Source organism: Clarias gariepinus, chromosome 3 (genome assembly GCF_024256425.1).
Source record: "Clarias gariepinus isolate MV-2021 ecotype Netherlands chromosome 3, CGAR_prim_01v2, whole genome shotgun sequence".
Taxonomy (NCBI): domain Eukaryota; kingdom Metazoa; phylum Chordata; class Actinopteri; order Siluriformes; family Clariidae; genus Clarias; species Clarias gariepinus.
In genome coordinates, this window is record NC_071102.1 from 33,062,037 (window position 1) to 33,087,768 (window position 25,732).

At 40.6% G+C, this 25,732-nt stretch overlaps 1 protein-coding gene across 8 annotated transcripts in view; it reads right to left on the reverse strand.

Moving 5' to 3' along the window:
- Nucleotides 1-4,256: 4,256 nt before the first annotated feature.
- The window catches only part of brd4 (bromodomain containing 4), a 58,135-nt gene continuing 36,659 nt past the window's right edge, over nucleotides 4,257-25,732 (reverse strand). For 6 of the 8 annotated variants that reach the window (XM_053491326.1, XM_053491328.1, XM_053491327.1 and 3 more), the window contains 18 exons: nucleotides 22,726-23,137; nucleotides 20,734-20,871; nucleotides 20,500-20,635; nucleotides 19,843-20,183; nucleotides 18,788-19,159; nucleotides 18,121-18,249; nucleotides 17,807-18,031; nucleotides 17,287-17,507; nucleotides 11,033-11,409; nucleotides 10,090-10,191; nucleotides 9,584-9,991; nucleotides 8,418-9,176; nucleotides 8,094-8,200; nucleotides 7,851-8,013; nucleotides 7,378-7,514; nucleotides 7,051-7,256; nucleotides 6,270-6,531; nucleotides 4,257-5,675 (listed from right to left, as the gene is read on the reverse strand). In XM_053491326.1, coding sequence (XP_053347301.1) covers nucleotides 5,607-5,675; nucleotides 6,270-6,531; nucleotides 7,051-7,256; nucleotides 7,378-7,514; nucleotides 7,851-8,013; nucleotides 8,094-8,200; nucleotides 8,418-9,176; nucleotides 9,584-9,991; nucleotides 10,090-10,191; nucleotides 11,033-11,409; nucleotides 17,287-17,507; nucleotides 17,807-18,031; nucleotides 18,121-18,249; nucleotides 18,788-19,159; nucleotides 19,843-20,183; nucleotides 20,500-20,635; nucleotides 20,734-20,871; nucleotides 22,726-23,137 — 4,564 coding nt within the window. In that variant the 3' untranslated portion in view covers nucleotides 4,257-5,606. The remainder of the gene's footprint in view (nucleotides 5,676-6,269; nucleotides 6,532-7,050; nucleotides 7,257-7,377; nucleotides 7,515-7,850; nucleotides 8,014-8,093; nucleotides 8,201-8,417; nucleotides 9,177-9,583; nucleotides 9,992-10,089; nucleotides 10,192-11,032; nucleotides 11,410-17,286; nucleotides 17,508-17,806; nucleotides 18,032-18,120; nucleotides 18,250-18,787; nucleotides 19,160-19,842; nucleotides 20,184-20,499; nucleotides 20,636-20,733; nucleotides 20,872-22,725; nucleotides 23,138-25,732) is intronic. The other 2 variants (XM_053491330.1, XM_053491331.1) reach the window with 2 other exon arrangements.

Consider the following 25,732-nt stretch of genomic DNA (forward strand, 5'->3'; position numbering starts at 1 on the left):
TCTATAAAAAAATAACTAGGACCAGTTTTTCTCGAATTCTTGGACCATGTCTAAATAAAATTAAAAATTTAATTTTTTGTAATTAAGTATGAAGTTACTGTTAAGCATGTATGGCTAAATATTTGGATTGTATTCATAATATTTATCAATCAATAAATAATGTAATCTAATAAAACAAAGCTATAATATTTAAATTCTGTATTATTTTAATCTGACCTATTTTAAAACCAGTGTGTCCTATATGTATATTATCATTAGCAAAGAATCATAATTCATAATATCATAATAATAGCAAAAGGAAGGCTGTTAATGGAGAATCATCAACATTAGTTTTACTGTCCAGGGTCAAACAGTAAGGATACAGGCTTAACAATTTACAGTTTGCACATTTGTTGCTTTGCTCATTATGTGAATGTGGATGGATTATTCCACTGGACTACATTGCTCTAGGCCTATGAACATAAAATTGCTTATGTATTAAGAACATGCACTAGGAGTCAAAGGTGTGGATACACATGATATTTCCTGAATTTTTTATTTCTTACAATGCTGAAGGCATCTGAAATATACAATAATCTTTTTTTGAACAGTTGACATTGAGATGTTTCTGCTACTTGCTGTGTAAAGCCTCTATTTTGAGGTGCTGTTTTTTAATTGGTAATTTCCACTCAGTCCACAAGGTGGCGACATAAGATAGGGAAGTTAATACAAGAAGGCGTCAGCGTCCTCGTATTGTTTCACGGTATAGCGCCCCTAGCGGCAGCGCTGAGACTACAACTCGTACTTGAAACAATACTTTGTAGCATGAAAGTGCACGTTTCTAGTCCTGTAAGGCACAAAGGCTGGAGTGAAGGCAGAGGTACCATGTTCACAGAGTAGAAATCTGAGCAAAAAACTCTAAATATATACAGTACTTATTTATTTATCTATTTATTTATTTATAAATTTATTTAGAGTTTTTGCTCAGAGGACCAAGGGGTTTAGCACGATTATTATTATTATTATTATTATTATTGATAACATCAATGATGTGACCGAACCCAAAAAACAACAACAACAAAAATGATTGAACGATGAAAAAGATTTTATTTAATCAGCTCTAACTCTGATTACAGCACACACTGTAGTGTCCAATTCATGTGTGAAAATCATTCCTCATGCTCCCAGAAACAGTCCTGGAATAGTCCCAGCGTCATCAGGAAAACCCCACAGATGTGATACCCTGGTCGTTCAGTACATTCAGCTGACTTCATTTTATTGCCACATAACATTACTGAGCCTTAACCTGAGGAACTGAAACAACCCCGGATCATAACACTGTCTCCAGGGGCTCATACAGTGGACACTACATGATGTGTACATCGCTTATGCACTTCCTTTCTTACCCCGACACACACACCAGTCTGGTATAGTCTGGTCTCATCTGACCTTTTTTCCCCCATTGCTCCAAAGTCCAGTCTTTTTGCTTTTGACCAAAACTGAAGCCTTCTGTCCGATGGATCTCACTAATAAGTGATTTTCTTACAGAAACACAGCTGTTGAGTCCCAATCCTCCAAGTTCTCATCACATTTTATGTGTACAGAAATGCTCAAGTGTTTAAATGATCTCTATTCATGATTTATTTTTTTGTTCCGACCACATTTCTTCCACAAGGTTGACGGTTCAGTACTATTCTTGCCTTAATGTTTTAAAGGGTTTTAACCCATTTCTAGTCATTTAAAATTAAACCTTTTTTTTTTTTGCTGGGTAATGCTCAATAATTTGACTCAGCTGAAAGTGTGATTTTGCTTTTGGGGCCAGGCAGTTTATGGCCCTATCAGTATGAGTATTTACAAGGCATGCTGTTGCTTTACCTTTATAATCTGCACATGTATACTCGCTCTGAAATTAGCAGCTCAGTGTAGATCTTTCCGTGTTTCTCCACACATCTGCCTCCTCCCTATATTTTTCAAACCACGAATGAAGGTTTCTACTGCAAATAAGATGTCTTACTCATAAGATGATCTGGCCACTACACTTTCCATGGCGGACATAATGTGGGTGGGGTACATCTTCCATTTCATCACGAGAAACCAAATGATGTGTGTGCATATGGAAGGAAGAGAGTCAGCTTTACCCTCAACATCAGACCAAATCTGAACGCACTGAAAGATCCATTACAGTTAGTGAGATTTCATGCCTGAGGTCCTCAAAGACCACAAACGTAAGTAATGAACCAATTTTCTAGGTCTCTCTAGCACAGTGTCAGGACAAAATTGGTATTTATTCTCAGATGCCATCAATTATGAAAAACTCAAAGGATGAAGCTGATAAAAGAGTTAAGTGTGTTTTTAAGCTGTTAAACAGGCTCTGGGTCTCAGGCATCCCAAACACAACAAAAGGGTTAATCTTTGACTAACACATTGCTTCCTATCAAAAGTTTCTATCAATGATCCTGGTACACGGGCACCAGATACACAGATTAAAGAAAACAGATACGAGTTATGTTTTTATTGAAAAAGCCTTCAGTTTCAGGGCTAACAGTTTAAAATTAAGCTGGAACTGAAGTGAGTTTACCTTACTTAGCTATTCACCCATCCCTTCTATCTATTAATCATCCATCCATCCTTCCATTTATCTAGATATTTATCCTTCCATGTACCCTTTATCCCAAAGAATAAAGGGATGGTGAGGGAGTGACTGTATTAGTTAAGTTAAACAACCTTATAAACTTAAGTATTTAAAAGAAGATTCGTCACCCCAGGCTATTTAGAGAAGAACAGGAGGAGTAAAAACCACTCCTGGATGTGCTGTAACAGGGAAATAATCATAAACCTCAGGTTGGCACATTACCTTGCTAATGATAATTTTCTGATTTATTTTATGTTGATAATAAAAAAAAAAAAAAAAGTTGAACTCTTCCTTTAATGAAACTCTGGACCCAATAGACAACTGGAACATCGGAGTCTTCTGCTTCTGGTAATGTCAAACAGAATGTATAGTTGTGTCAATATTTGATAAACAGATTAAATAACGACAAACAAAACAAAGACAAGACCATGGGGTTTTTTTGTTTCATTTTAATTTTCTATAAAAGAGATGAGTTTATATCATGATTATAACAGAATCATTAACCTCGATAGCTCACGCACATACCAAACAGTAATCGAGGGAAATGTTGAACACAAAGGGAAAAAAACAAAAAAGAAAAAACAAACAAAAAAAAAATACCTGAATAAAGCAAACTTTCTGCTGAGACGCAGGTCAGCACATTCTCCGGTGAAACCATGTCTATGGCACAATAATGTCTGACTGTTACTGAGGAAACCACAAACAATACATTTAAAGGCTTGAAGGAATGAAGCGTTTCTTCTTTTACCTTTTACAAACCAAATTAACAGAAGAACGAACTGTATAGATTTATTTATGTGGACTTCGTCAAAAGGGGTGAAAAATTAAAAACAAACAAAACAAAAAATAAAGAGCGATAGCAAAGCAAGTCGTCCTTGTCAAGTGTTCAAGAACGCTCCGGGGGAGAAGCCTGATTTTTTTTTGACCGCACCACATACTGAAGAGACCAAACTGACTCTTCTCTCACACGCACACACAAACCCACAAACACACACATATCTCCGGCTATCCATACACACAGAACACGAGTATGCTGCCGCTCAAGACACGTCCTCTTAAAACAGGAGGAGAAAAAGAAAAAGAGAAAAAGAAAAACTTAATCTCTAGGTGAAGAGTTAAGAAGTCCAGCTAAAACTAGATTTAAACCTGAATATTTGTAAATGGGTAGAATATAAAATGTTGACCTTTTTTTTCTTTTTTTTTGTTGACTTTTTATACTTTTTACACAGGCTTCCCCAAGCTAAATTGCAAGTCCCCCCCCTCCCCCCGCCCAAACCTTTTTACGTCCGTCCCTATCCCCCTCCCCGAGAGTGTGAGATATATGCCAACTAGAATCGCAATACAATACAGGCACTGGAGAAAACACCATAGGAGAAAACTCGAGAGAACCTGCTTTAAAGTGTGCCCTCTCGAAAACCGAACCCTGCCCTCCCTCCCTTCCCCCTGCTCACCTTTAAATCCGACTCAAATAACATAATAACTCACATCCACTAGAATTCAACAAGAACAATGATATAAAATCAGAACTGTTGCATCATATTTTTTTTTGTACGGTTTTTCAAAAATCTCGTCACCGGTCACGTCTAGAACAGCGTACACAGTCCCCTCTGGTTGCTAATCATGAAATGAAATTTTCATGAAGATCTGCAAAAGGAGAAAAGAAAAAAAAGAAAACAGATAGCAAGAGAGACAGAAAGAGAAAGACATGCAAGAAACATCCAAGCGCTCGAGAGGTGACTTCCAAAGGAGTCTCAGAGGATTCAGAGTCAGCCGGCTGCTCATACGTGCTCGAGCCTTACGATTATTTCTGTAAACGTACTGAACGTGAACCACTTTCAGACGCTTTCAGGTCTTCTTTCTATCATGTATAATACACAAAGTAATGTAGCACTGTACGCTTTCAAAAACTTAATCTCAAACTCAAGGATAACAGGTAAACAGCTCCTCTGACCGTGGATTAAAGTATAACTTAACCTTTTTTTTTTTTTTCCTTCGTCTTCAATTGTCGGAATAATGCATATATTAGGAATATTCTACTAACAAGGCTACCTAAAACTTTCACGTCTGGTGCGGAGGACAAGAAAATATATTTATATATTTAAAAGAAAAAGACGTGTTAAATGAAAAAAAAAAATTGTCTTAAGGACTAGGACTTTGTTTGGCATAGACATCAGAAAAAAGGGTTAAGTGTTTGTAAGAAGTGTTTTTAAAAAAAAAATCTTTAAGAAAGAAATGAATATTTTTTACAGTAGATCCTACATAATGGAAAAAAACAAGAAAAAAGTGATAACACGTGTGTTTGTGTGTTATTATTATTATTTGTTGTTGTTGAATGTTGTGTACGGTGATGCTGGCATGTCTCTCCTCAGCTGAGACACGCTATGATCATGAGTTAGCATAAATCACTTGCTTGTAAAAAACAAAACAATAAACAAAAAAAAGGGGGGAGTGCCAAAAAAAAGGGAAAAAAAATTGAAAGGAGGAAAAATAAAGCAATACCCCTCACACATCTGGCAGTTGAAGAACAGCCTACTATGGGTAAATCAGAACGTTTAAACTGTTGTCACTTAGATATACTTCCACTGATATCAAGGTCCAAAGCGTTGCTCCCATTCGTGCGTGCGAGCCAAAGAGCGCCCGGTGGAAACGTCCTCTCCTTCCTGCTACTTATACGGGTTTAAATCCAGGAATAATGCCAGAGAGGCAATCACGTCCCAGCTCGAGGGTCCCTCTTTATTTCCCCGCCGCTCAGGCATCAAGGGGCGTCCTGTCAAGGCCTCAGCTCGCCGGTGCCGTCTTCACCTCTGCGGCACTTTTCTCATGCTCTGATTTTTCTGTTTTTTTCTTTTGCTGTTTGTTTTAAATTCCCTTACAGCTTCATCGGTCCGTTTCTCTCTATGCAGAGGAATCCACAAGCGGTTCTGTTTTGTTTTTGTTGATTGTTTTTTTTGTGTGTTTTATTTTTTTTGCAGTCTCTCGTGCCTCCTCGTGCATTTCAAAACAAGTTCTCCTCGAAGATAGCCATCAGATCACTTTGGAAATTCATGTCAATGGTAGCTGCCATCTGGAAGAAAAAGAGCAGATGTTTAATGCTGCACAATAATGAGCAAAATAGACCATTGATTAGATTTTTAAACATTTAAATTTTTTATTCGATTCAGTAGCTTTATGTTTACCCTCTGATTCGTCTCAACTTTATTTCTTACAGATAAAAACTTCTTCTTTGTCTTTCGGCTGTTCCCTTTCAGGGGTCGCCACAGCAAATCATTTGCCTCCATCTAACCCTATCCTCTGTATCCTCTTCTCTCACACCAACTTACTTCATGTCCTCTCTCACTGCATCCATAAATCTCCTCTTTGGTCTTCCTCTAGACCTCCTGCCTGGCAGTTCCAACCTCAGCATCCTTCTACCGATATATTCACAATCTCTCCTCTGAACATGTCCAAACCACCTCAATCTGGCCTCTCTGACTTTATCTCCAAGATAAAAACTACTACAAGTATTTAATAATCAATGAAATGTTGAGTAACTTGTATTGTCGAGTTTTTTTTTGGTTTAAAACGATCGGTGTACATGTGGACGAGCCTGTGTGTTGATGCACATAGACCTGTGTCTATTTTTACGTCTATCTCAGGGCTAAGAGGTAAAAGCACTCACCGCCTCTCTCCTCCTCCTCTCTTGCTCGCGGCGGCGTGCCATCTCTCTGTCAAGGGCGCTCTGGCTGGACGCTGGAGACTGAGGGGGAGCCTGCGATGGCTGCGTGGCGGACGGTGTCTGGGGCTGTTGGTTCTGTGTTTGGGATGGGGCCTGGTGCTGCGGTTGCGGCGGAGGAGCCTGGGCCTGCTGGTGCTCCGAGCGCCTCCGCTGCTCCTCGTGGGGCCTTCGAGGAACCTCCATCGAGTCTTCATCATCCCGTCCCCTTTATAAGAGAAAGAGAGCGATCGAGTGAGCGAGAGAAAGAATAAAGTATCTTTTAATGAGCTGTTGACTCTTTTCATTATCACCAGTTCTTTTTTTATTTTACCAGTTTTATTGTTAATAAACATGAGCATGTTAATTATCCAGATAAAAACCAAAGATAAGCCATTGACTTAAAGTAAGCCAATGAAGAACAAGAATGATGAACTGTTGCGTTTATGGTCATTAAAAAAATAAAGACACTGCTTATTATATCAAGCAGCAAGACACCATACTTTCCGTTTAAACTGTCTTACTGTTGTTTGGTGACCATCTGGAGAAAAAAAAAAAAAAAAAAAAACAGCTGTCTAAACCTGAAACAGGCCCCAGGAATTCCATGTTTAAATTTCCTGTCTGACAAAAAAAAAAAAAAAAAAAAAATTTGCAGCAACTTTCATCTGATCAAAAGCTGCAACCATGAGCAGACACTGTCAAAATAAACACAAACTGCCTTCCTAGTTTAGCCAAACGTCTGTCTCACCGCTGTTTCTCCTGCTCCCTGCGCAGCCGATCCTTCTCAGCCTGCTCGGCCTGAGCCTTCAGCGCTTTCTCCCTCTCCTCCTTCTCCCGGGCGGCGCGGCGAAACTGCTCGAAGCTGTCGCTGCTCGATTTTACCGCAGAGGACGGCGTAGACGTAGACCTCTGCGCCAGGCTGGCCCATGAGCCCATGTTCTTTAGCTTGACATCCTGAAGGAGAATTGAGGTTAAGGTTAAACTGTGCAAGCAAGAAGGCTGTTCCATTTCCAGCATGTATAAATAATGTTGCTATAAAATATTTAAAATGGTCCAAGTTGTCCCTTCCACCCACCTGTACCTTTTTAGGAGCCACAGGAGTCTTGGGCTCCTGTTTGAACTTGTCCTTGTCCGGCATGGTCGGCGGTGGACCGCTCTGTTCTGAGGAGCGGATAACGGGACGAGAGGAGTCCAGAGGTTTCATGTCCAGTCCTAAGAGGCAAATACAGAAAAAATGTTTTGTTTTATTATTATTATTTTTTTTTAAATACAACACTGTCATGCTAACACGAGGGCTGTATAAGGTTAAGTTTAGATTCACATGTTCTAAAGTGACATAAATTAAATTTGTTTTTAATTTTTTATGATAATTTGAACACAATTTTATTTTTTTCCAAATCGAACATGAATTGATCAATACAACCTCACTTCCTTGAAAACCAATGGATAAGCAGAAGTAGTTAAAATGTAAAATCGTTTAGAATCCTATTTTTTTTTCTTTATAAAAAAGTTTGAACAGTGAAATCCTTCCACAACCCCTAGACTCACTCTGCTGGCTGTGGCCTGGCATGTGCGTCTTGCCCTCGGGCTGTTTGTGCGATTCTGGTCGTATGGGCGGGCTAAAGGACTCGCTCCTCATCACGGGTGACGGAGGCTGCTGCTGCTTCTCCTCCTTCAGTGGCCCAAGAGCTGGCGGGCCTTGCTGTGGCTCCTGCGAGGAGGACAACGTCATGGATTAGTAACGAAGAATGGGAGAAACGAGGAGGGTGGTACGAATGGAGCAGCACTCACTTTTTTGGGATGGAGGTTCTGTGGAGGAGATTGATGGACTACAGGTGGATACTGAGCAATCTGAGGGGAATGCATCATAAGAGGAGAGGGGTTCTCTCTCAGGTGCCCTGTGTTAAACAAACAATAAATATTCAAAATAAAATGCACATCCTTGTAACAATAACAGGTTAATAAATTTTAAAATATAAGTAGTTTATGTCTGCTTGCTTATTTTTTTATAAAAAAAATAAATCAGCCTATGAGTTTCTGAGGCAAAACTGTGAAATTTCAAGATTCTGTTGCCAAGCAACAGGTCGTGGATGCAATAATAACAGAAATATAAACCTGTGCTGTAGGGATCAGGTTTGGGTTGACGTGGAGAAGGATGCTGCTGCTGTTGCTGCTGAATAATTTGCTGCTGCGATTTATTGGAAGTCATGGCCACCTTGTGCTGCGCCGGCTGCGTCTGCGTGGTCTGCACTGGGCCTTGTGAGAAAGCCAGCTGCTGCTGCTGCTGTTGTTGTTGTTGCTGCTGCTGCTGGCTCTGTGATTGCTGCATGTGTCTGGGTGCGTGCTGGGGCATCTGCGGTGACGGCTGGTGTGCTGGAGCAGCCTGGGGCTGAGTCTGGACAGGCATTTGGGTCTGCACAGGCAGCTGTGGCTGCACCTGCACCGTCTGCAGGAGGGAAGCCTGGCTCTGTGGCTGTGACTGACGGCCCTGGAGGGCCTGCAGGAGTGGGACCTGCTGTTGCTGCTGCTGTTGTTGTTTAAGACCTTGCTGCAGGTGTTGCAGGTAAAGGACCTGGTTGAGGGGCATGACCGGTTCCTCGTCATCCTCCAGCAGTAACTGAGGAGGCTGTGATGAAAGCAGACCCTGCGGGGTAAGCGTAGGAGGGGACATGGGCCTTTGTCGAATGGGCTGAGGGGGATGCAGAAGGTGGGGAGGAAGGTGGTGCTGGGGTTGAGGGGGCTGCTGGGGTTGGAGCTGCTGGGGCTGGAGCTGCAGGGGCTGCTGAGGAGTCGTGGGCTGCGGAGGCTTGGCGGGAAGTGGCGCTGCTCTGTTGCTAGGACGTGAAGGCTGCTGAGGCATAGCGTTGTGCAGTGCTGCAGAGAAACCAAACGTTGGAATCAAACATTTTACTAGTGTAACTGACTCTAAAAGTTTTCTTGGACAGGAAAAACTGTTTAAACTCATTTGTCTGTCATCGAACAACAACAATAATTAAACCAAAGCATTTAGGCAATGGGTCTCGAAGTAATTATCTAATATTTTTATGACAAACTGAAATAAAAGTACAAGTACAATACTCAAGGAGTTGATTTAAATTGGAATTAAAAAATAAAACACCTACGGACTTCCCACCCACGTTTAAACTTAAATAAACTAATTGAATTAACTAATTATATCAAGGAAATACCCCGACTTTATAATCATACTCCGTGTACGAGTGTATCATCATTAAAGATGAAAATACTCAGCGTTAGATCTCAGACTGAACTTTGTTACACACCTGGGGATTGGAGGATGGGGTGCTGGTTTAAGAAAGGGTGCGTGTCAGGTGACCCAGGGCCACTTGTGGTGTGAGCGTTGAGGTGAGGCGGGGCGGGAGAGGACGAGTCGTTGGTGTGGTGGGGCATGTGCATGAGGGGCTGTCCGAAATGGGGTAAAGAGTCAAACGTGTTCTCAAGCATCTGGGACGACTCCAGCGCCGTGACCGGAGGAGCCATGTACGCTGCAGGAGACGGATGCTGCTCCTGCTGCTGTGGCTGTTGTTTTATTTGAGCAGTGGGCTGCAAGACCGGCGGCTGGGGCTGGAGGGACATCTGGGGCTGGACCAGACCTGGTGCGATCACTGGGTGGTGGCCTTTCTTCCCTTCTTTCGCAGAGTGACCTCTCTTCTTCAATTTAGTAGCCATTCCTGATTTGGTGAAAAGACAAACAAACAAAAAACTGTAATCAAAATCAAACAGCAAGACCAAGACCCGGTCGGAGAATAAAGGATCGCCGTGTCTTTACCTGACTCAGAGTCTTCACTGTCGGATGAGCTCGACTCACTGCTGCTGCCCGAGTCTGAGGACGAACCTTTCGGCTTAGCACTCATAGTCTCCATGGTCTTTTCTGTTATGGAAAAAAGAGTAAATATTAACATGTTTTGTTGATAAAAAAAATAAATTAATAATTTTTTTTTTTTATTACCACAACATGGTGTTTTGGAAAATTAATTCCTTATTATTATTGTTATTTTAACATTGTGAAAGTCCAACATGTATAAAATTATAATTAATAGTCTCAATTAACAACATTTAGAGCATTTAATGTGTTAAACCTGGCTTTCCTTTTACATACTAAACAAGCAGCCGTTCACAGAGATAAATAGTTAAATTTGAGTAAACCCGAGCATGAGGCGCATTAACGAGAGAAATAAACAAACACATATGCCACCAGACAGATGGCTAAATCATCTGAACGACATGCTCCAAATTTACTGCAGACAATTATCCATATAAAAATAATTAAAAATGTATTTTACATATCTCACATACATTATAAAATATTTTACCTGATGATATTAAAATGTATTGTTTCAGTGAGCCACAATAATGACAGTTATTTAAAATATTTAATTGAGCATTCCTAAATAAAAAGCAACGCTTTAAAAGTCAAATATACAGTATAACTAGCTGTTGCTTCAGTGATTGCTTATCTTTTATTTGCTTGCTTATCATTTGATTTATCCTTTATTTTACCAGATCTTAGGGGAAAAAAATAGTATAGCATAATCAATTAATAATGATAATTAGTGTTCTAATAATAAAAAAAATATTGGGATAACGAGGATAACAAATGACATTTCTAACATCCCTGAAACTGTACTGTAATCACACATTCCCTTATAAAATCTTTTTACAGGAATAATCTCTAAACAGTACTTGCTGCGAGAGATCAAAAAGAGACAAACCGGGTGGTTTCTTCTTCTTACGGAGACAGGATGAAACGTATCTCTCCAGCTCCCGCAGTGTAGAAGGCTTTAGCGTCTCAAAGTCAATCTCGATCTCATCCGGGTTGGAGTTTTTGAGTGAAGGCTCTCGGGATTGAATGATGTGGACCACGCGTCCCAGCTTGTCCCCGGGCAGCTTATTGATGTCCAGGCTCAGCTGCCTCTTCTCCTCGTAGGACATGGGCTTACACTTCTCGGCAGGCATCAAGCCTGCAGCTCCAGGGCCCACTGCCAGAGCCAGCTCTTCCACAGGGTCGAGTCCAGGCACTGGCTGCAGGGTGGGAGGTGCAGTGCTCGGGGGAGGAATGGAGCGGTTGTTCTTTATGCCCTCCTTCTTACTGCAGGACCAGGACAGAAAAGAGTACGCTTAAAATTAGTTTTTTTTTTTTTTTTTCTCTCAACAATATTTTTATTGATTTTAAACAGGGATATAACAGGGTAAACATGTAAAGTTTCAATATACTATAGATTCTATGACCCTCTTATAAGCCCTATAACACCCACCCCAACCCTCCCTGACTCCAAGCCAGCTATACATGTATAAGAAAGGCTAGACGCCAGGCATCTAAAAAAAAGAAGAAAAATAGAAAAAAAAAAACATATATATATACACACACACATACACACACATATATATATGTACGCATGTGTGGAGCTGGAAGTTTTTTAGTTCTGCGTGCAAAAAAAAAAAAAAAAAAAGAAAAAACAAACAGACAAACAACTAAATAAGAATGGAATCGAACTATTAATGTATATGAAAAAAGCGAAGGAAGGGCCCCCACACCTGCTGAAATTTCAAGTCTGAATGACGGATTGAGTAATGAATCTTCTCCAGGGACAAACAGGACATAATATCTCTGAGCCACTGGGCGTGAGTGGGTGACGTGGTATCCTTCCACTTGAATAAAATAGAACGCCTAGCCAGGAGTGTCGCAAAAGATAACAAACGCTGTTTAGCTGGAGTTAGACACTTGTCTTCCTCTCCAGTGACACCAAAGAGAGCGATCAGAGGGTCTGGTTCAAGGTTGCATTTTAATATGTACGACAAGGTTTTAAAAACATCCCTCCAAAATTTTTCCAAGTTCGGGCATGTCCAGTACATATGAATAAGAGACGCCTCTCCACTTTTACACTTATCACAGCAAGGATCAATGCCTGGGTAGAAACGGGAAAGTTTAAGTTTAGAAAAATGAGCCCTGTGTACAACCTTAAACTGTAACAAAGAGTGGCGAGCACATAAAGAAGTTGAGTTGACAAGTTTAAGAATTGAATTCCAAGTATCATCTGATAGTGACAAATTTAAATCTTTCTCCCAAGCAGTTTTAATTTTACTTAAAGGGGTGTGACTCAAACCCATCAATCCACCGTAAATAGTGGATATTAGGCCTTTACGTAACGGGGACAAACATAGGAGATTATCTAGAATATTTACATCAGGAGCTTCAGGGAAATTTGGTATTGAAGAGTTAATGAAGTGTCTTACTTGCAGGTATCTGAAAAAATGAGAATTGGGTAGGTTAAACCTTTCAGAAAGCTGCTCAAACGATGCAAACTTATGATCAACAAACAGATCTTTGCAAAGCTTGATGCCCTTATTGTACCATTCCTGAAACACTGAGTCATGTAAGGAAGGTTGGAAGAGATGGTTAGAGACAATAGGACTGGAAAGAGAGAAGCCCAGAAGACCGCTGTGCTTTCTGAACTGAGCCCATACTCTCAAGGTATGCCTAACAACTGAGTTATTGATAGATTTAATTGAGGGGATGGGGAGTGCAGATCCAAGGAGTGCAGAGACAGAGAGATTTTTTACGGACTTTATCTCCATTTCCACCCAGGCAGGCCGATTAGGTTGGTTGTGGAAATATGCCCAAAAGATGACAGATCGAATGTTTGCTGCCCAGTAGTAAAAACGAAAATTAGGCAAAGCCATGCCACCGTCTCTTTTAGATCTTTGAAGTAGGGACTTATTCAGTCGTGGATGTTTACCTTTCCAAAGGTAAGAGGATATAATTGAATCTAAAGCACCAAAGTAAGATTTGGGAATAAAAACAGGTATAGACTGAAAAAAATATAAAAATTTAGGAAGAACACTCATTTTAATGGCATTAATGCGTCCCACCAGGGACATGGACAGTGGTGACCAGTGTCCCAAGTCCTTTTTTGTTTGGCTCAACAACCTAATAAAATTTTCTTTAAAAAGGTGTTTATGTTTTCTTGTGATTGTAATACCGAGATAGGTAAACTGATTTCTCACTATGTTGAAAGGAAAATTGTGGATACCAGTTGTTAGTGCTGTATTATTAAGCAGAAAGAGTTCACTTTTGTGCAAATTCAGCCTATATCCTGAAAAATAGCTAAATTCACTGAGCAATGACAGCACAGGTGGAAGGGAGGAGATTGGATTTGATATAAACAGTAGAAGGTCATCTGCATAAAGAGAAACTTTATGTTCTTCTCCCTGCCTCCAAATCCCAGATATGTCCCTACAACTGCGGAATGCAATTGCTAGTGGCTCAATGGCAAGGTTAAAGAGCAATGGGCTAAGAGGACACCCCTGACGAGTTCCCCGCTGAAGGCTGAATGGTTGAGACTGCTGAGCATTTGTCAGAACTGTGGCATTAGGGCTTGAATATAATAATTTAACCCAAGTGATAAAACTTGGACCAAAATTGAATTTTTTTAAAGCCCTAAATAAATACTCCCATTCCACACGATCAAAAGCCTTTTCAGCATCCAAAGAAAGGACACACTCAGGGATCCCCTCTGATGGTGTATACAGGATATTCATAAGGCGTCTAATGTTAAAATAAGAAAAACGATTTTTAACAAAACCGGTCTGGTCCTCAGATATAATAGAGGGTAAAACAATCTCTAATCTACGAGCCAAGACTTTAGCAAGGATTTTAACATCCACATTAAGAAGAGAGATTGGTCTATATGAAGAGCACTCTGTTGGGTCCTTATCCTTCTTTGCTATGAGGGTGATGCGAGCCTCATTAAATGACGCGGGCAGCTTACCTTGCTGAAAAGATTCAGATAGAACCGAAGCTAGTTGTGGTGCAAGGTATGAGGAGAATGATTTAAAAAACTCTGCAGGGAACCCGTCAGGACCCGGGGACTTACCAGATTGCAATGATGAAATAGCTGAAATGATTTCCTCCTGTGATATGGGCCCTTCTAATTTTAATTTAGAATCAGGGGACAGTGTTGGGATATCTAGTTGAGTCAGGAAATTCTCAACTGAACTATGGTCCTTAGGGAACTCAGAAGTATATAGTCGAGAATAAAAATTCCTGAATGCATCATTAATTTTAGAATGATCGGTAGTAATGGTACCATCCTCCATCCGAATTCTTGTAATGTGTTGTTGTGCTCTAAATCCTCTTAACTGACTAGCTAAAAGTTTCCCAGATTTGTCACCATGAATGTAAAATTGGCTCCTACTCCTTAATAATTGACGTTCTATAACATGTGTTGAGATAAGTTCAAACTTACTTTGCAATTCTACACGTTTTTTATACAGATCGGGGTTTTTAAATAGAGCATACTGCTGATCAATTTCTTTAATTTGGTTGATTAGATCTTTTCGCTCTTTATATGCCTTCCTTTTCATATTTGCAGTGTATGAAATTATCTGTCCCCTGAGGTAGGCTTTCAGAGCATCCCAAACAGTTAAACATGACACTTCAGATGTTTCATTTGTGTTTAAGAAAAAAACGATCTGATCTTCCATAAATTTAACAAAATCATCCTCTATCAGTAACGATGAATTAAAACGCCAATTTTTATTAATCTGAGGTAGATTGGGGATCTTTAGAGACATAAGAACCGGAGCATGATCTGATATCACAATGCTCTGATAAGCACAAGAATTAACCATTGGGATCAATTGATTATCTATGAAGAAATAATCAATTCTGGAGAAAGTATGATGAACATGTGAGAAAAATGAATATTCTCTCTTTTTTGGATTAAGGAAGCGCCATATGTCAGAAATACCAAAGCTGCAAAGATAGGACTGAAGTAGCGTGGCAGATTTACTCAGAGGTATAGGATTGGGAGATGACCTGTCAATTGATGGGTCTAAACAGCAGTTAAAGTCTCCCCCTAATATGAGAGAGTATGAGCTCAGATCCGGCAAAACAGAGAAGAAATGTTCAAAGAAGGAAACATCATCGTAATTAGGGGCATATAAATTAGCCAACACTACATTAGTATTAAATAACTTCCCTGAAACAATGATATAACGACCATGTATATCTGCAATAATATTATGCTGCTCAAAAGAGATGTTTGGATTAATGAGAATTGAGACACCCCTAGCTTTGGCCTGAAAAGTCGAGTGGTAGTGCTGCCCTCCCCAACGCGACATAAGACGAGAATTATCAGAACTGCGAATGTGAGTTTCTTGTAAAAATGCAATTGCAGTGTTAAGTTGTTTAAGGTGTGAGAGCACCTTCCTTCTCTTGACCGGATGGTTTAAACCCTTAACATTCCAGCTCACAAAGTTTAAAGAACTATTCATTCTCCCTGAGAGGAGATGCAGATAGATAAACATAAATAATGAAATGCCCAGCGTCAGCCTTAAAACAGAAGTGTAAAACACAGAGCATCACGTTAAAGATACACCGTGTATACTGAACTAACATAATACTGGCTTTGGAGAACCCCCACCCCTGCCCCACACACCCCTCCCCCCCACTACCCCCAAACAAACAAAGATAGCTGCTAAGAAACAAAGCAGCAAGCTCTTCCATCCTTCCATTTTCCACCTAACCACTCTTCCTGCCGCTAACCACACCATCTTCTGCTCCGACACAGTTTACAAAAACTAAGAATTAAATATATAAATAAAACATTTCCCCACTCCAATACTGAAATCTCTAAATAAGAGAAAAACACAAAACAACCCCCTCCCCCCACGTCACATTGTAACTCTAAATAAAATAAACAAACATGTAAATTACACGTGACTAGAAGTAGAGAAAATAATAATAGAAAACCAACAACAACTACACGTGTTTAACACAATACTCTTACCAGGAAATAACGTAAACATGGCTAGATTTAAAGTTAAAAAGGGTACTTTCCTGAGAATTGTAGTATTAAAAAAAATAAAACTATAATGCACTACGTAGTTTTCGGCAGACTGTCTATGTGTTTCTGCGCCTCTTCTACCGAGCGAAGCCACTTCTTCTGTCCGGTAGAGAGAGTTATCCGGAGCCGTGCTGGATACAGGAGAGAAGGCCGGAGTCCACGGTTGTATAACTCAGTCATAACGTCTCTATACTCGGCTCGCTGGCTTAAAACTTCGGGAGCGTAGTCTTCCACGATACGAACCTGCTGACCGCGGTATTCCAGCTTCCCTCTCCGCCGAGCCTCCCGAACCAGAAGGTCTTTAACCTGGTACCGGTGCACACGGAGAATGACGGGCCGAGGTCTCTGACCTGAAGCGGGTTTGGATGCAGGTATGCGGTGGGCTCTGTCAATCTCAGGCGGGGAAGGGAGCGTTTCACTCCCAAACACCTCGCACAAAAACTTCGAGAAAAACTCGGTAGGGAGTCCACTCTCAGTACCCTCCGGAAGACCCAGGACACGCAGGTTCTGTCTCCTGCTCCGGCCTTCTAGGTCTACGACTTTGGCCGTTAACTTAGTGTTGCTTTCCCGAAGTCCGGAGCAGATGTTCTCTAACTCGCTCACACGCTGGCTCAGGTCATCTGTAGCGAGTTCTAACGAAGGTAAACGCTGTCCATGGTCCTCTACTTGGGTTTGGATTTGGTCCAGTTTACTTTCTAGTAAACTAAACGAAGATTTAAATTCAGCCGCTAACGCTTCACGTTGTTTATCTAACAGCGCAGAGATGGCCTCGACTGTCAGAGGGGTCGCAGTGTCGTCTTTTTTTCCGCTTTTAACACTCCTTGTAGCCATTATAGATAAAAAGTAGTTAGCCGTGAGGTAGAGTATAAAGATATTGTAAACTAAGGATTTAATTCAGCATTTAAAGACGAGTAAGGGAGTAAAGAAATTAAAAATTGTCGGAGCACCTAACTCACACGTCTACTCCATGTGGCTGCTAACCGGAAGTCTCAGTTTTTTTTTTTTTTTTAACCATATTTCACATACATTTAGACTACAAGAGAGATTATGTGACTCCAAAGAGCATTTGTTTTCATTTTTTCCACTATTAAAAATAAAATGTACATTCTCTGGCTCACCTTGGCTTCTTGGTCTTTTTAGGCAGAGGATCCTTGTTGTTTTTGTTCTTGCTTTTCGGCGTTGGGAGAGCGGAAGGAGGCTCAAGGAGCTCTTCCAGTCCAGGGATGGCTTTTTTTTTGTGCTTTTCCTTTTTCTTTTCCTTCTTGTCTTTCTCTTTCTTCTTTGGTTTGCTGGTCTGGGGCTGAGACAGAGCTGCCAGCTGCTCATGGACCGCCTTGAGCTACAGCACAATAACAGGAAGTACAATGTGTTTCTGGGCTTTGACTCATTTTGTCCTCTAATTTGATCATTACTAGAGACTGACCAGTCGACAATTCATGAAATAATTAACGTAACAAGAATTTGTTACTTGTTTTTACAGCACAAACAAAATGAAAGGCCAAAGGTTAGAGTGACTATATCACTTTAGTAATGGATTATTTAGTGATTCATTAGTTTCCTGTTACAGAACAAAACAAGTGTTTTATTCATTTGTCACAAACAAAAGGGAGAAAAAAAAACCCTGTCCGTTTTTCACACCTGTTCTTTGAGCTCCGCAAGTCTCTGAGCCCTCTCCTCCTCAGAATCATCGGTGGAGGATTCCGACTCGGACGAGGAGTCGCTGGAGCTGTCGGAGGATGAGGCAGGAACGATGGGTGGCTGGGGCTTCACCGGAGCCGCAGGGTGCAGTACAGGGGCAGGCGCAGGGGTAAAGACTTCCTCTGGCTCATCCGGCATCTTAGCAAACCGCATCTCAAACACATCCTGTAGAAAGACGAAGAGTTCTCACTGACCTCTCAGATTTAAAACACTTGCAGAATTTGTGCTATTCAGGGTATATAATTTGTGCGTACCTGCAGCTTGCGTGCCATCACCACTACCTCATGGTCTGGAGGGTTGTATTTGTAGCAGTTCGAGAACATTAACCGCACGTCTGCAGCAAACTCCTGTGCGTCTCTGTACAGTCTGGTGTCCAACTTTTCCTGAAGAATGGGACACATTCTCATCAATACATCTCATCAAGTTTTACAAAAGACTAAGGTAAGGTAATGCTAGATGTCCAACAGAGACATTTTTTAGTCAAAGATTCCAGATTTAGAAAAATAAGAAAAGTGATCCATTATGTCAAACAAACATCACTAAATTTCACTAGACTTTGGAAAACATTTTGTAATAATTTTTCTAACATGTTATTTTTTAAGATACACTGAGAAGGAGGTATAACTTAGTGTAAAAAAAAAACAAAAAATCTCAACCTTACAAAATTCGATTATTTGTATTAAGAAGTGAGGAGACAGTTCTGCCGTCAAAAGGACAAGTAGACAGACATGTACGTGGGCTTTAACCCGAAATAATATCACTGATTACATTAAAGCTGATCAGATTATTTAGAGCTTTAACCTTTTAACTCTTCCTGTCAACAACATATATAAGAGAATATTACACACACACACACACACACACACACACACACACACACCAATTTAAAATTCAGAAAAAAAAAATCATTTTTAGCCTCACCTTGATGGTGGTGAGGTCCATGGGGTGTTTAATGATGTCATGGTAGTCATGCAGTCCCAGCGTCTCCACGTCCACTGGTTTGTAGAAAGGCCATGCATAAGAGGCATGCTTCTTAGCAAACATCTCCCTCACAATGCCCGAGCAGTAACGCAGCTGCTCCAGCACTTTGGGGCTGTTGGGGCCGACGGGCGCGGTGAAGGCGAGATGGTGCTGCGAATCTGGAGCTTCTTTCTTGGGCTGTTTGGATGGCCGTGTGCTCTCTCGTCGAGGCAGAGTCTTCCCTGACTTAGACTCTGCAGGAGAAGACTCGCTCAGCTGGTCGTTGGCGGTGGGGGTCGTCGTGTCTGCTTTCCTCTTCTGGCTTTTTCTCTGCTGTTTTGGAACAAGAGGAAACAATAAAATAACCTTACATTTAAAGTAAATATTTCTTATATGTCTGTGATTTATTTATTATTATTATTTTTTTTAATGTTTGGTGCCAAGTTTCGGTTTCTTATTCATTGCCACAGCCGTGTTCTGAGTGTCGAATATAATAAGAACGCATATAATATACCAGTTGCTTTTTTGATAAGCATTTCAGCTATGTGAGGGCCCCTTAATGCTAGTTTCTTTTTGTATTTAAAAAAAAAAAAAAAAAAAAAGTTTTTTTTGCCCTTTAGTCGAGCATAGGCTATTATATTGGTTTCCACATGAAACAATGAGTGAATGGAATATGTTGCCAGCCAATAAATAAAAATTTTAAATGCTTTTTAAAAAATTATATATACTTTCTCAAAACCTAATTGTGTGTGTTAACTGGTGTTTAGAACAATTATTTTTTACTGTTATAAATAATAATTAAACAAACAATACCGTCAATATACAGAACACTTTAAATGGCAGCTCCCAATAACGCCCATCCCCCCCACACACCTGTGATCAGCAATCAGTGTCGGCTGACTGTGATTTCTGATTAAAGCAGAATTTTAAAAGGCCTGGAAAGCTAAAATCTTCTAAAAGTCCACTGGAACTACCTGGATTTAAACTTGCACTAGGTCTAATCTTTGAGGACTCACTTTAGGCATAACGCTCTGAAGCATCGGTGCAGGACTCTGTTGAATGGGCATGGGTGGAAGGGCAGTCTGGGTAAGATTGGTCGGGGGAGGCACCGAGGTCATGATGGTGCTCGGAGGGTTGAGGTCTGAAGGGCCGAGCTGGAAGGGCGGACCCAACTGGGGGATCGTAGGGGGAACACGAGGGGGCAGAGCTTGCTGTAGAGCCACCTGAGGAGGAAGCGCTGGAGGACCTGGTAAGGGTCCTCTAGTCTGTTGCCCCGGGCCGTGATTGGAAATGCCGCGAGTCTGAGGAGTCGTTGAGGGAGAATCCAGGCTGGGTCCAGGGGGTTTCAAGGTCAACCCTGAAAAAAAGAGAGAGAGAGAGAGAGAGAGAGAGAGAGAGAGAGAGAGTTAGTGGCAGAAAACAGACTCCATATTGTACATTATTATTAGATAACAATAATAATTTATATATGATTCAATTTCGATTCAGTTAACAGCCAAACTAACAAAATAAGACATAAGAGATTTAATTCACCAGGGTAAAAAAAAAAAACACATTTAATGTTAGTTAGCTGATCAATTTTAATTAAGGCTGCTAAGTTTAATTAATTCAAGGAGCCAAAAACCATAAACTCTAGTCCTAGTTTCGCGCTTTCATTGGCCAGAGATGCATACCTGGATCCCTCCTGCCCCGGCCGCGGCCCTTGGGAGTCATGACCGTGATCTCATTCTCCTCCTGGGGCATTTCCGAAATCTTCTGGAGGAAAAGTTTCTCCAGCGCCTCAGCCATTAAGACTATGTCATCTCCTGGCTGTAGAGGGCGATACATACCATTAACAACTCGCACAAGCTGTGAAGCCTCAGTGAGCCTCAGACGAGACCCCAGACAAAAGTGGCCAGACTGGTTACCTTATTGTAGATGTAGCAGTTGGTAAACATGGTGTTAAAGTCTTGGATACATTCTTGGGCGTTCCAGTAGTAACTGTTCTCAAGCCGTTTCTTGATTGTTCCCATGTCCATAGGGCTTTTAATTATCTTATAATAGTCCTAAAAGGAAAGAGAGACAGAGTCAGGTCAGTTACCAGAAATCACGAGACGTGTGTGACTAAAAGGCAGGAAACTTCTGGCATGAAGGGGAAAATAAAACACTCATTCAACCTCAACATGAGGACATTAACACTGCCTACTCTCACATGGCTAACCGGCAAGTCCTCACAGCTGGTTACGCAATACAAAACATTACAGTACAGCCCTCCAGTTTGTAATTCCGATTGGTTAATACAGTAGTGAGGTTTAACATTTATAGATTTATCTAGATTTACAGTTTTACAGTAACATGTCAAAGAAGGCGGGCGAGTTTATAACAGCTACACCGCAAGTGATAACAGAAACTATATTGTCTTGGGCATGTTCCACATGATTAAAAGTAACTATAACTGCATAAAATAGACGATGTGTGTGTTTTTATTTCAATGCAAAGAAAATGTAATCAATGCTAATTTAAGTAACTTTCGTATATAACTTTAGGACAGGCTGCATTACACCAACTTTTCTCTGATTATTTTCTACTAAAATCTTCCCCATTTTTTTTAATGCATATTACTGTTGTTAGGTGGAAATCTGGTCCATATTTAGGTGTTTTAAATTTTTACTACTGACCACCTTTTACATCTTTCTGTGCATTCTACAAATATTTAACCAATTAAAAATTTTAAAAGCTGGTGGCTAAATCTTGCAACTCCTTGCTCTTAAATCTCATAAAGTACTATTTTTTTCAACAGCAACGAATTATATAACATAACATAACATTCTAGTACAGCTTTGAATGCTGTGAATGTCATTTTGTACATCAGAAGCATAATTTGTTCATCACTGTGCTCTAATTCGTATTAGTCTTTAAATACCATGTTGCACCATAGGCTTTGTGGCCCAATGGGAAAAAAATGTCCCATAGCATTATAAAATTTATTTATTTTTTTTTTTATTTATTTGGAATTTAACTTTAACCTGGGGGAGAACTTGTGTGCCTTTTTCGGTCCCCATGAAATGGTAAAGTTCTAGGTCTAATTTAAGCAGCAAAGTCTGGATGAGCTTAAAGGTGTGATTATGCTTTTACTCAGCAGTTCATTATACCTGAACAAACAAAAAAGCAGAACTCAAACAAAATTTTTCATTATTTAAAAGTTATTCGACATCGCTGTGGTATCTCTGTTAGAGATCACGCTATCAGTCAGTTCGAACATTGAGCCTACTGATTGGTATCTAGAATGAGCAGATTTTATGTTCAGGAGTTTTGACTTAGTTGCTCAGTCAGTCACTTGCCTAACCTGTGATCTCAACATAGGAGGAAAAGGAAAAATACAAAAAACAAAAACTCTCAACTGACTTTTCTCTACCTTTTCACTTTGTCTCTATGTTTAACCCTAAAGCACTTTAATGTGGTTTGAGGTACCGCAAATCTGTAAACATAAACAAAACTGCAAGCTTGAGGCAAATCTGAATATAGCACTCTTAATAGCACAAGATATCGCAGTTAAAGATATATAACTAAACTAGATATATAAATATAAAAAAATAATCTACCCAGACATGAATAACATTAAATCAATGATCGTTGAACCAACATTTCACATTTATCCTATTTGCTATTCTTAGTTGTCCTTAACTAGCCAACGAGCTCGCCATCCGTGGTAATAATCTGTTACACTTTTCAGTTGTTCATTATGTGTCTGCGCGACTAAAACATGAAAGAGAAATTTTAGGACATCCCCATTTTACTATAAAATACAACATGCCTACTGTGCCCTTGGCACCTGGCATGAAAGACAACCAAATTAATCACATCACTGGGGAAAAAAGATAAAACATGTGATGACGGTGCGACTGTCCACATAAACTCACAGGCAGGTTAAGCTTGACGGCATCTACCGGAGCCTGGAAGGGCCATGCAAACTGGTGCTTCCACAGCATCTTGTGCACCACCTTGAGGAGATACTGCAGCTGGTTGGTCTGGCGCTTCGGCCGTGCTGAATTGATGATCTCTGGGGGAGGGGGGTTGTAGGGATGAGAGAGTTGAGATTGGGGCTGAAGCTGCCCATGACTGCTGCTGCTGCTGCTCCCTGACATCGGTGCGGTGTCAAGACCGTCACCCATACTGGTCTGGAGGAGCACGGGCGCTGGGGCGGGTGGAGGAGGAGGAGGAGGATGAGGAGCAGGAGGAGAGGCCACAGGACACCAATCGTTCAGCCTCGAGCCGGGCGCGGCCTCTGCAGGGAGAGTGCCGCCGATTCCATTGCACTCCTCGCTGGGATCTCTGTTAGGAGACAAGACGGGTCGTTAATTAAAAACTCTTTTAACCTCTCATTTAGAACATCCCGTCACGCCGACTACGCAACTTTTTCAATCAAATGCTAAGTGAGACTGTAATCACCAACCCACGTCCTCCCCGTCTCCCTCTGCACTTAGTTCACAACCTAGTGATGACCCAGACGAGGGTAATTACTGTTCAGGTTGTCATAACACTCCTACACACTTCAGGTAAAAAAGATTCAATGCCATCTTTTAAACGTCATCCTTTAAACGCCATATTTTAAAAGCACACACAAACACACATCACAGGATCACATTCAACTCCTTATCTCACTATGATTTCTTGTGTGTTTTTTTTTATTTTTTACAAGACTTGTTAGTTCCTTTTTTACAAATGACACATCAAAACAGAAAAGCCTATTCATGCTCCTAACTGATGCAAGGTTGAAACAACCATAACGCTTCCTGTCTGAAAGAAGTATGACTGCAGTCAGAGTTTCCATATTCATAAGTAAATAAATAAATAAATGAATCATCAGCAGGTCTTAATGACATCACCGCATCAGGAAGCCTGATTTGCGCAACAGTGATACGACACTGTAAAAAGCATTCGAATAGGACGCGCCAGGCCGCCACACAAAATTAAATCCTTAAACACTGTTGTGCGTGCAAAGTAAATATTTGTGCTAGTTTATTATAATAGTTTTTTTTTTACTCAGTCCTCCTCCCACAATGTCCAAGTTGCTTAGTTAGTTTGTGTATGCAAACTAATTGTTAAATTAGTTAAATGTTTAAAAATACAACATTATGTTAAGCGTGAGACGTCTTGCTTTCTTTTAGTTATAATCGGTGACGTCTGCAACACGAGACGAGTGCCCGAGACATTGGCAAAATCATAAAAGTCACCATGACCGAGCAGTTGTTTTTGAACAGGTGCTCTGTGCGCACCATAAACAGCAACACGCCCTGTTTGTGTAAACAAAAAAGCACCTGGGCACCTGGCATGAGCAATGATCACATGGCCAAAAAAAAGAGCGAGAGAGAGAGAAAGACCATTTTGAAGTGAACCAGACGATAAATTAGCACAAATAAACGAGTTAGAAGTGATCTGGGCGATGTGGGGTCTGTGTTAAAAAATAAAACATATATCATCTTAAACAATAATTGAGCATTAATGTTTATTTTGCATGCACAAACAACCCAACATGGTTTTGTTCATTTTCTGATTATGTTTGGGGGATGACTACTTCACACAGGGACACTTCAGAGACTTGTGAAGGATGTGTTAAGGACAATCAACAAACTTAAATACAACTATAAATTAATAGTGTATTAATCCCTTTAGTTTTTTCCTGTTGTTTACACTGTTTAGAGAAATAAAATGAACTCTGGCTTCATCACAGCTTATTCACTGTTGTTGTTGGTCTTTCAGCTGCTCCCAGAAAGGGGTCGCTACAGCGGACCATCCGTTCCGCACATATAAGCTTGATACAAGCTCCTGACGCAACTCTCCCATTTTATCCGTGCTTGGGACCGGCACTGGGTGGAAAACGGACCCGTGCCTTCCGCATGGTTTTTCCCCAATAACAGTATAGCGTGACATTTTAAGTGAAATACAGTCCATCATTTTATAATGTAAAAAAAAAAGAAAAAAAAAAGGTTGGTCAGAATCACATTTCAATTTCTGTCTTCTGACAAGAAAAAAAAAAAAAAATGCAACTACAACTCGCAAACTCATGTGTAGTCAACTCAAAAGCATCCATGTTTTCCCTAAGCTTATAATTTGAATGCACCGAGGTCGAGCCAAATCCAAAGTCAGACTTCGCAAGTCGAACGTAGCACTGCTGCCATCTTACTTGTCAGTATGTTTTTTTTTTTTTTTTTTTAAAACACAAACTTAACGCACACACTCAACAGGAATACTACATCTCGAGGTGACACCATCCATCTGTCAGCCTGTGTGCTTTAATCAGACATGACTGGCCCTGCAGCTGATGACGGCGAGAACGTGGCTGCCTGTGAGCAATCAGTCTCATCGCCTCCATTTCGCCGGCGATGTGTGAAATCGGACACAGCCTTCCTGCTAATGCCTTCGCCTCTCCTTTACCGTCAAACTCCTTCGAGATGTCTGTGCTTCCAAACGTGCAGTCTCCTGAGACTCGAGTATAGAAAATTAAGGAATCATCCCGATACTTGGCGAGCTGCGATGAGTCAGAGGAGCGTGAAAGCCAAGCGCTCATCTGATCTTAAAGTGCACAAGCCGGGACTTCGTTATGAGACAACGTGCAAAACGCGTCGGTATCCAAATAACTAAAAGCGGCATAAGTCTTAGCTTCATATGAGCCATAATAATATAGCTTTTATTTATATTTTGTGGAAAATTTTTTACTTTAAGTTAAGGCACACAATGTTTCTCTATAACAAATAAAACTAAAATTCAGTTTGACATAATTTATTTACTTTTATCCTTATTTATTTCCAAAGGGGGACACATGAATGACATCACCGCATTAAGTAACCTGATAACAGTGAAAGGGTGCAAAATGATTTGCAGGACACACCAGAGACTTTTCAAGGATGTTACACGCAACTATAAACA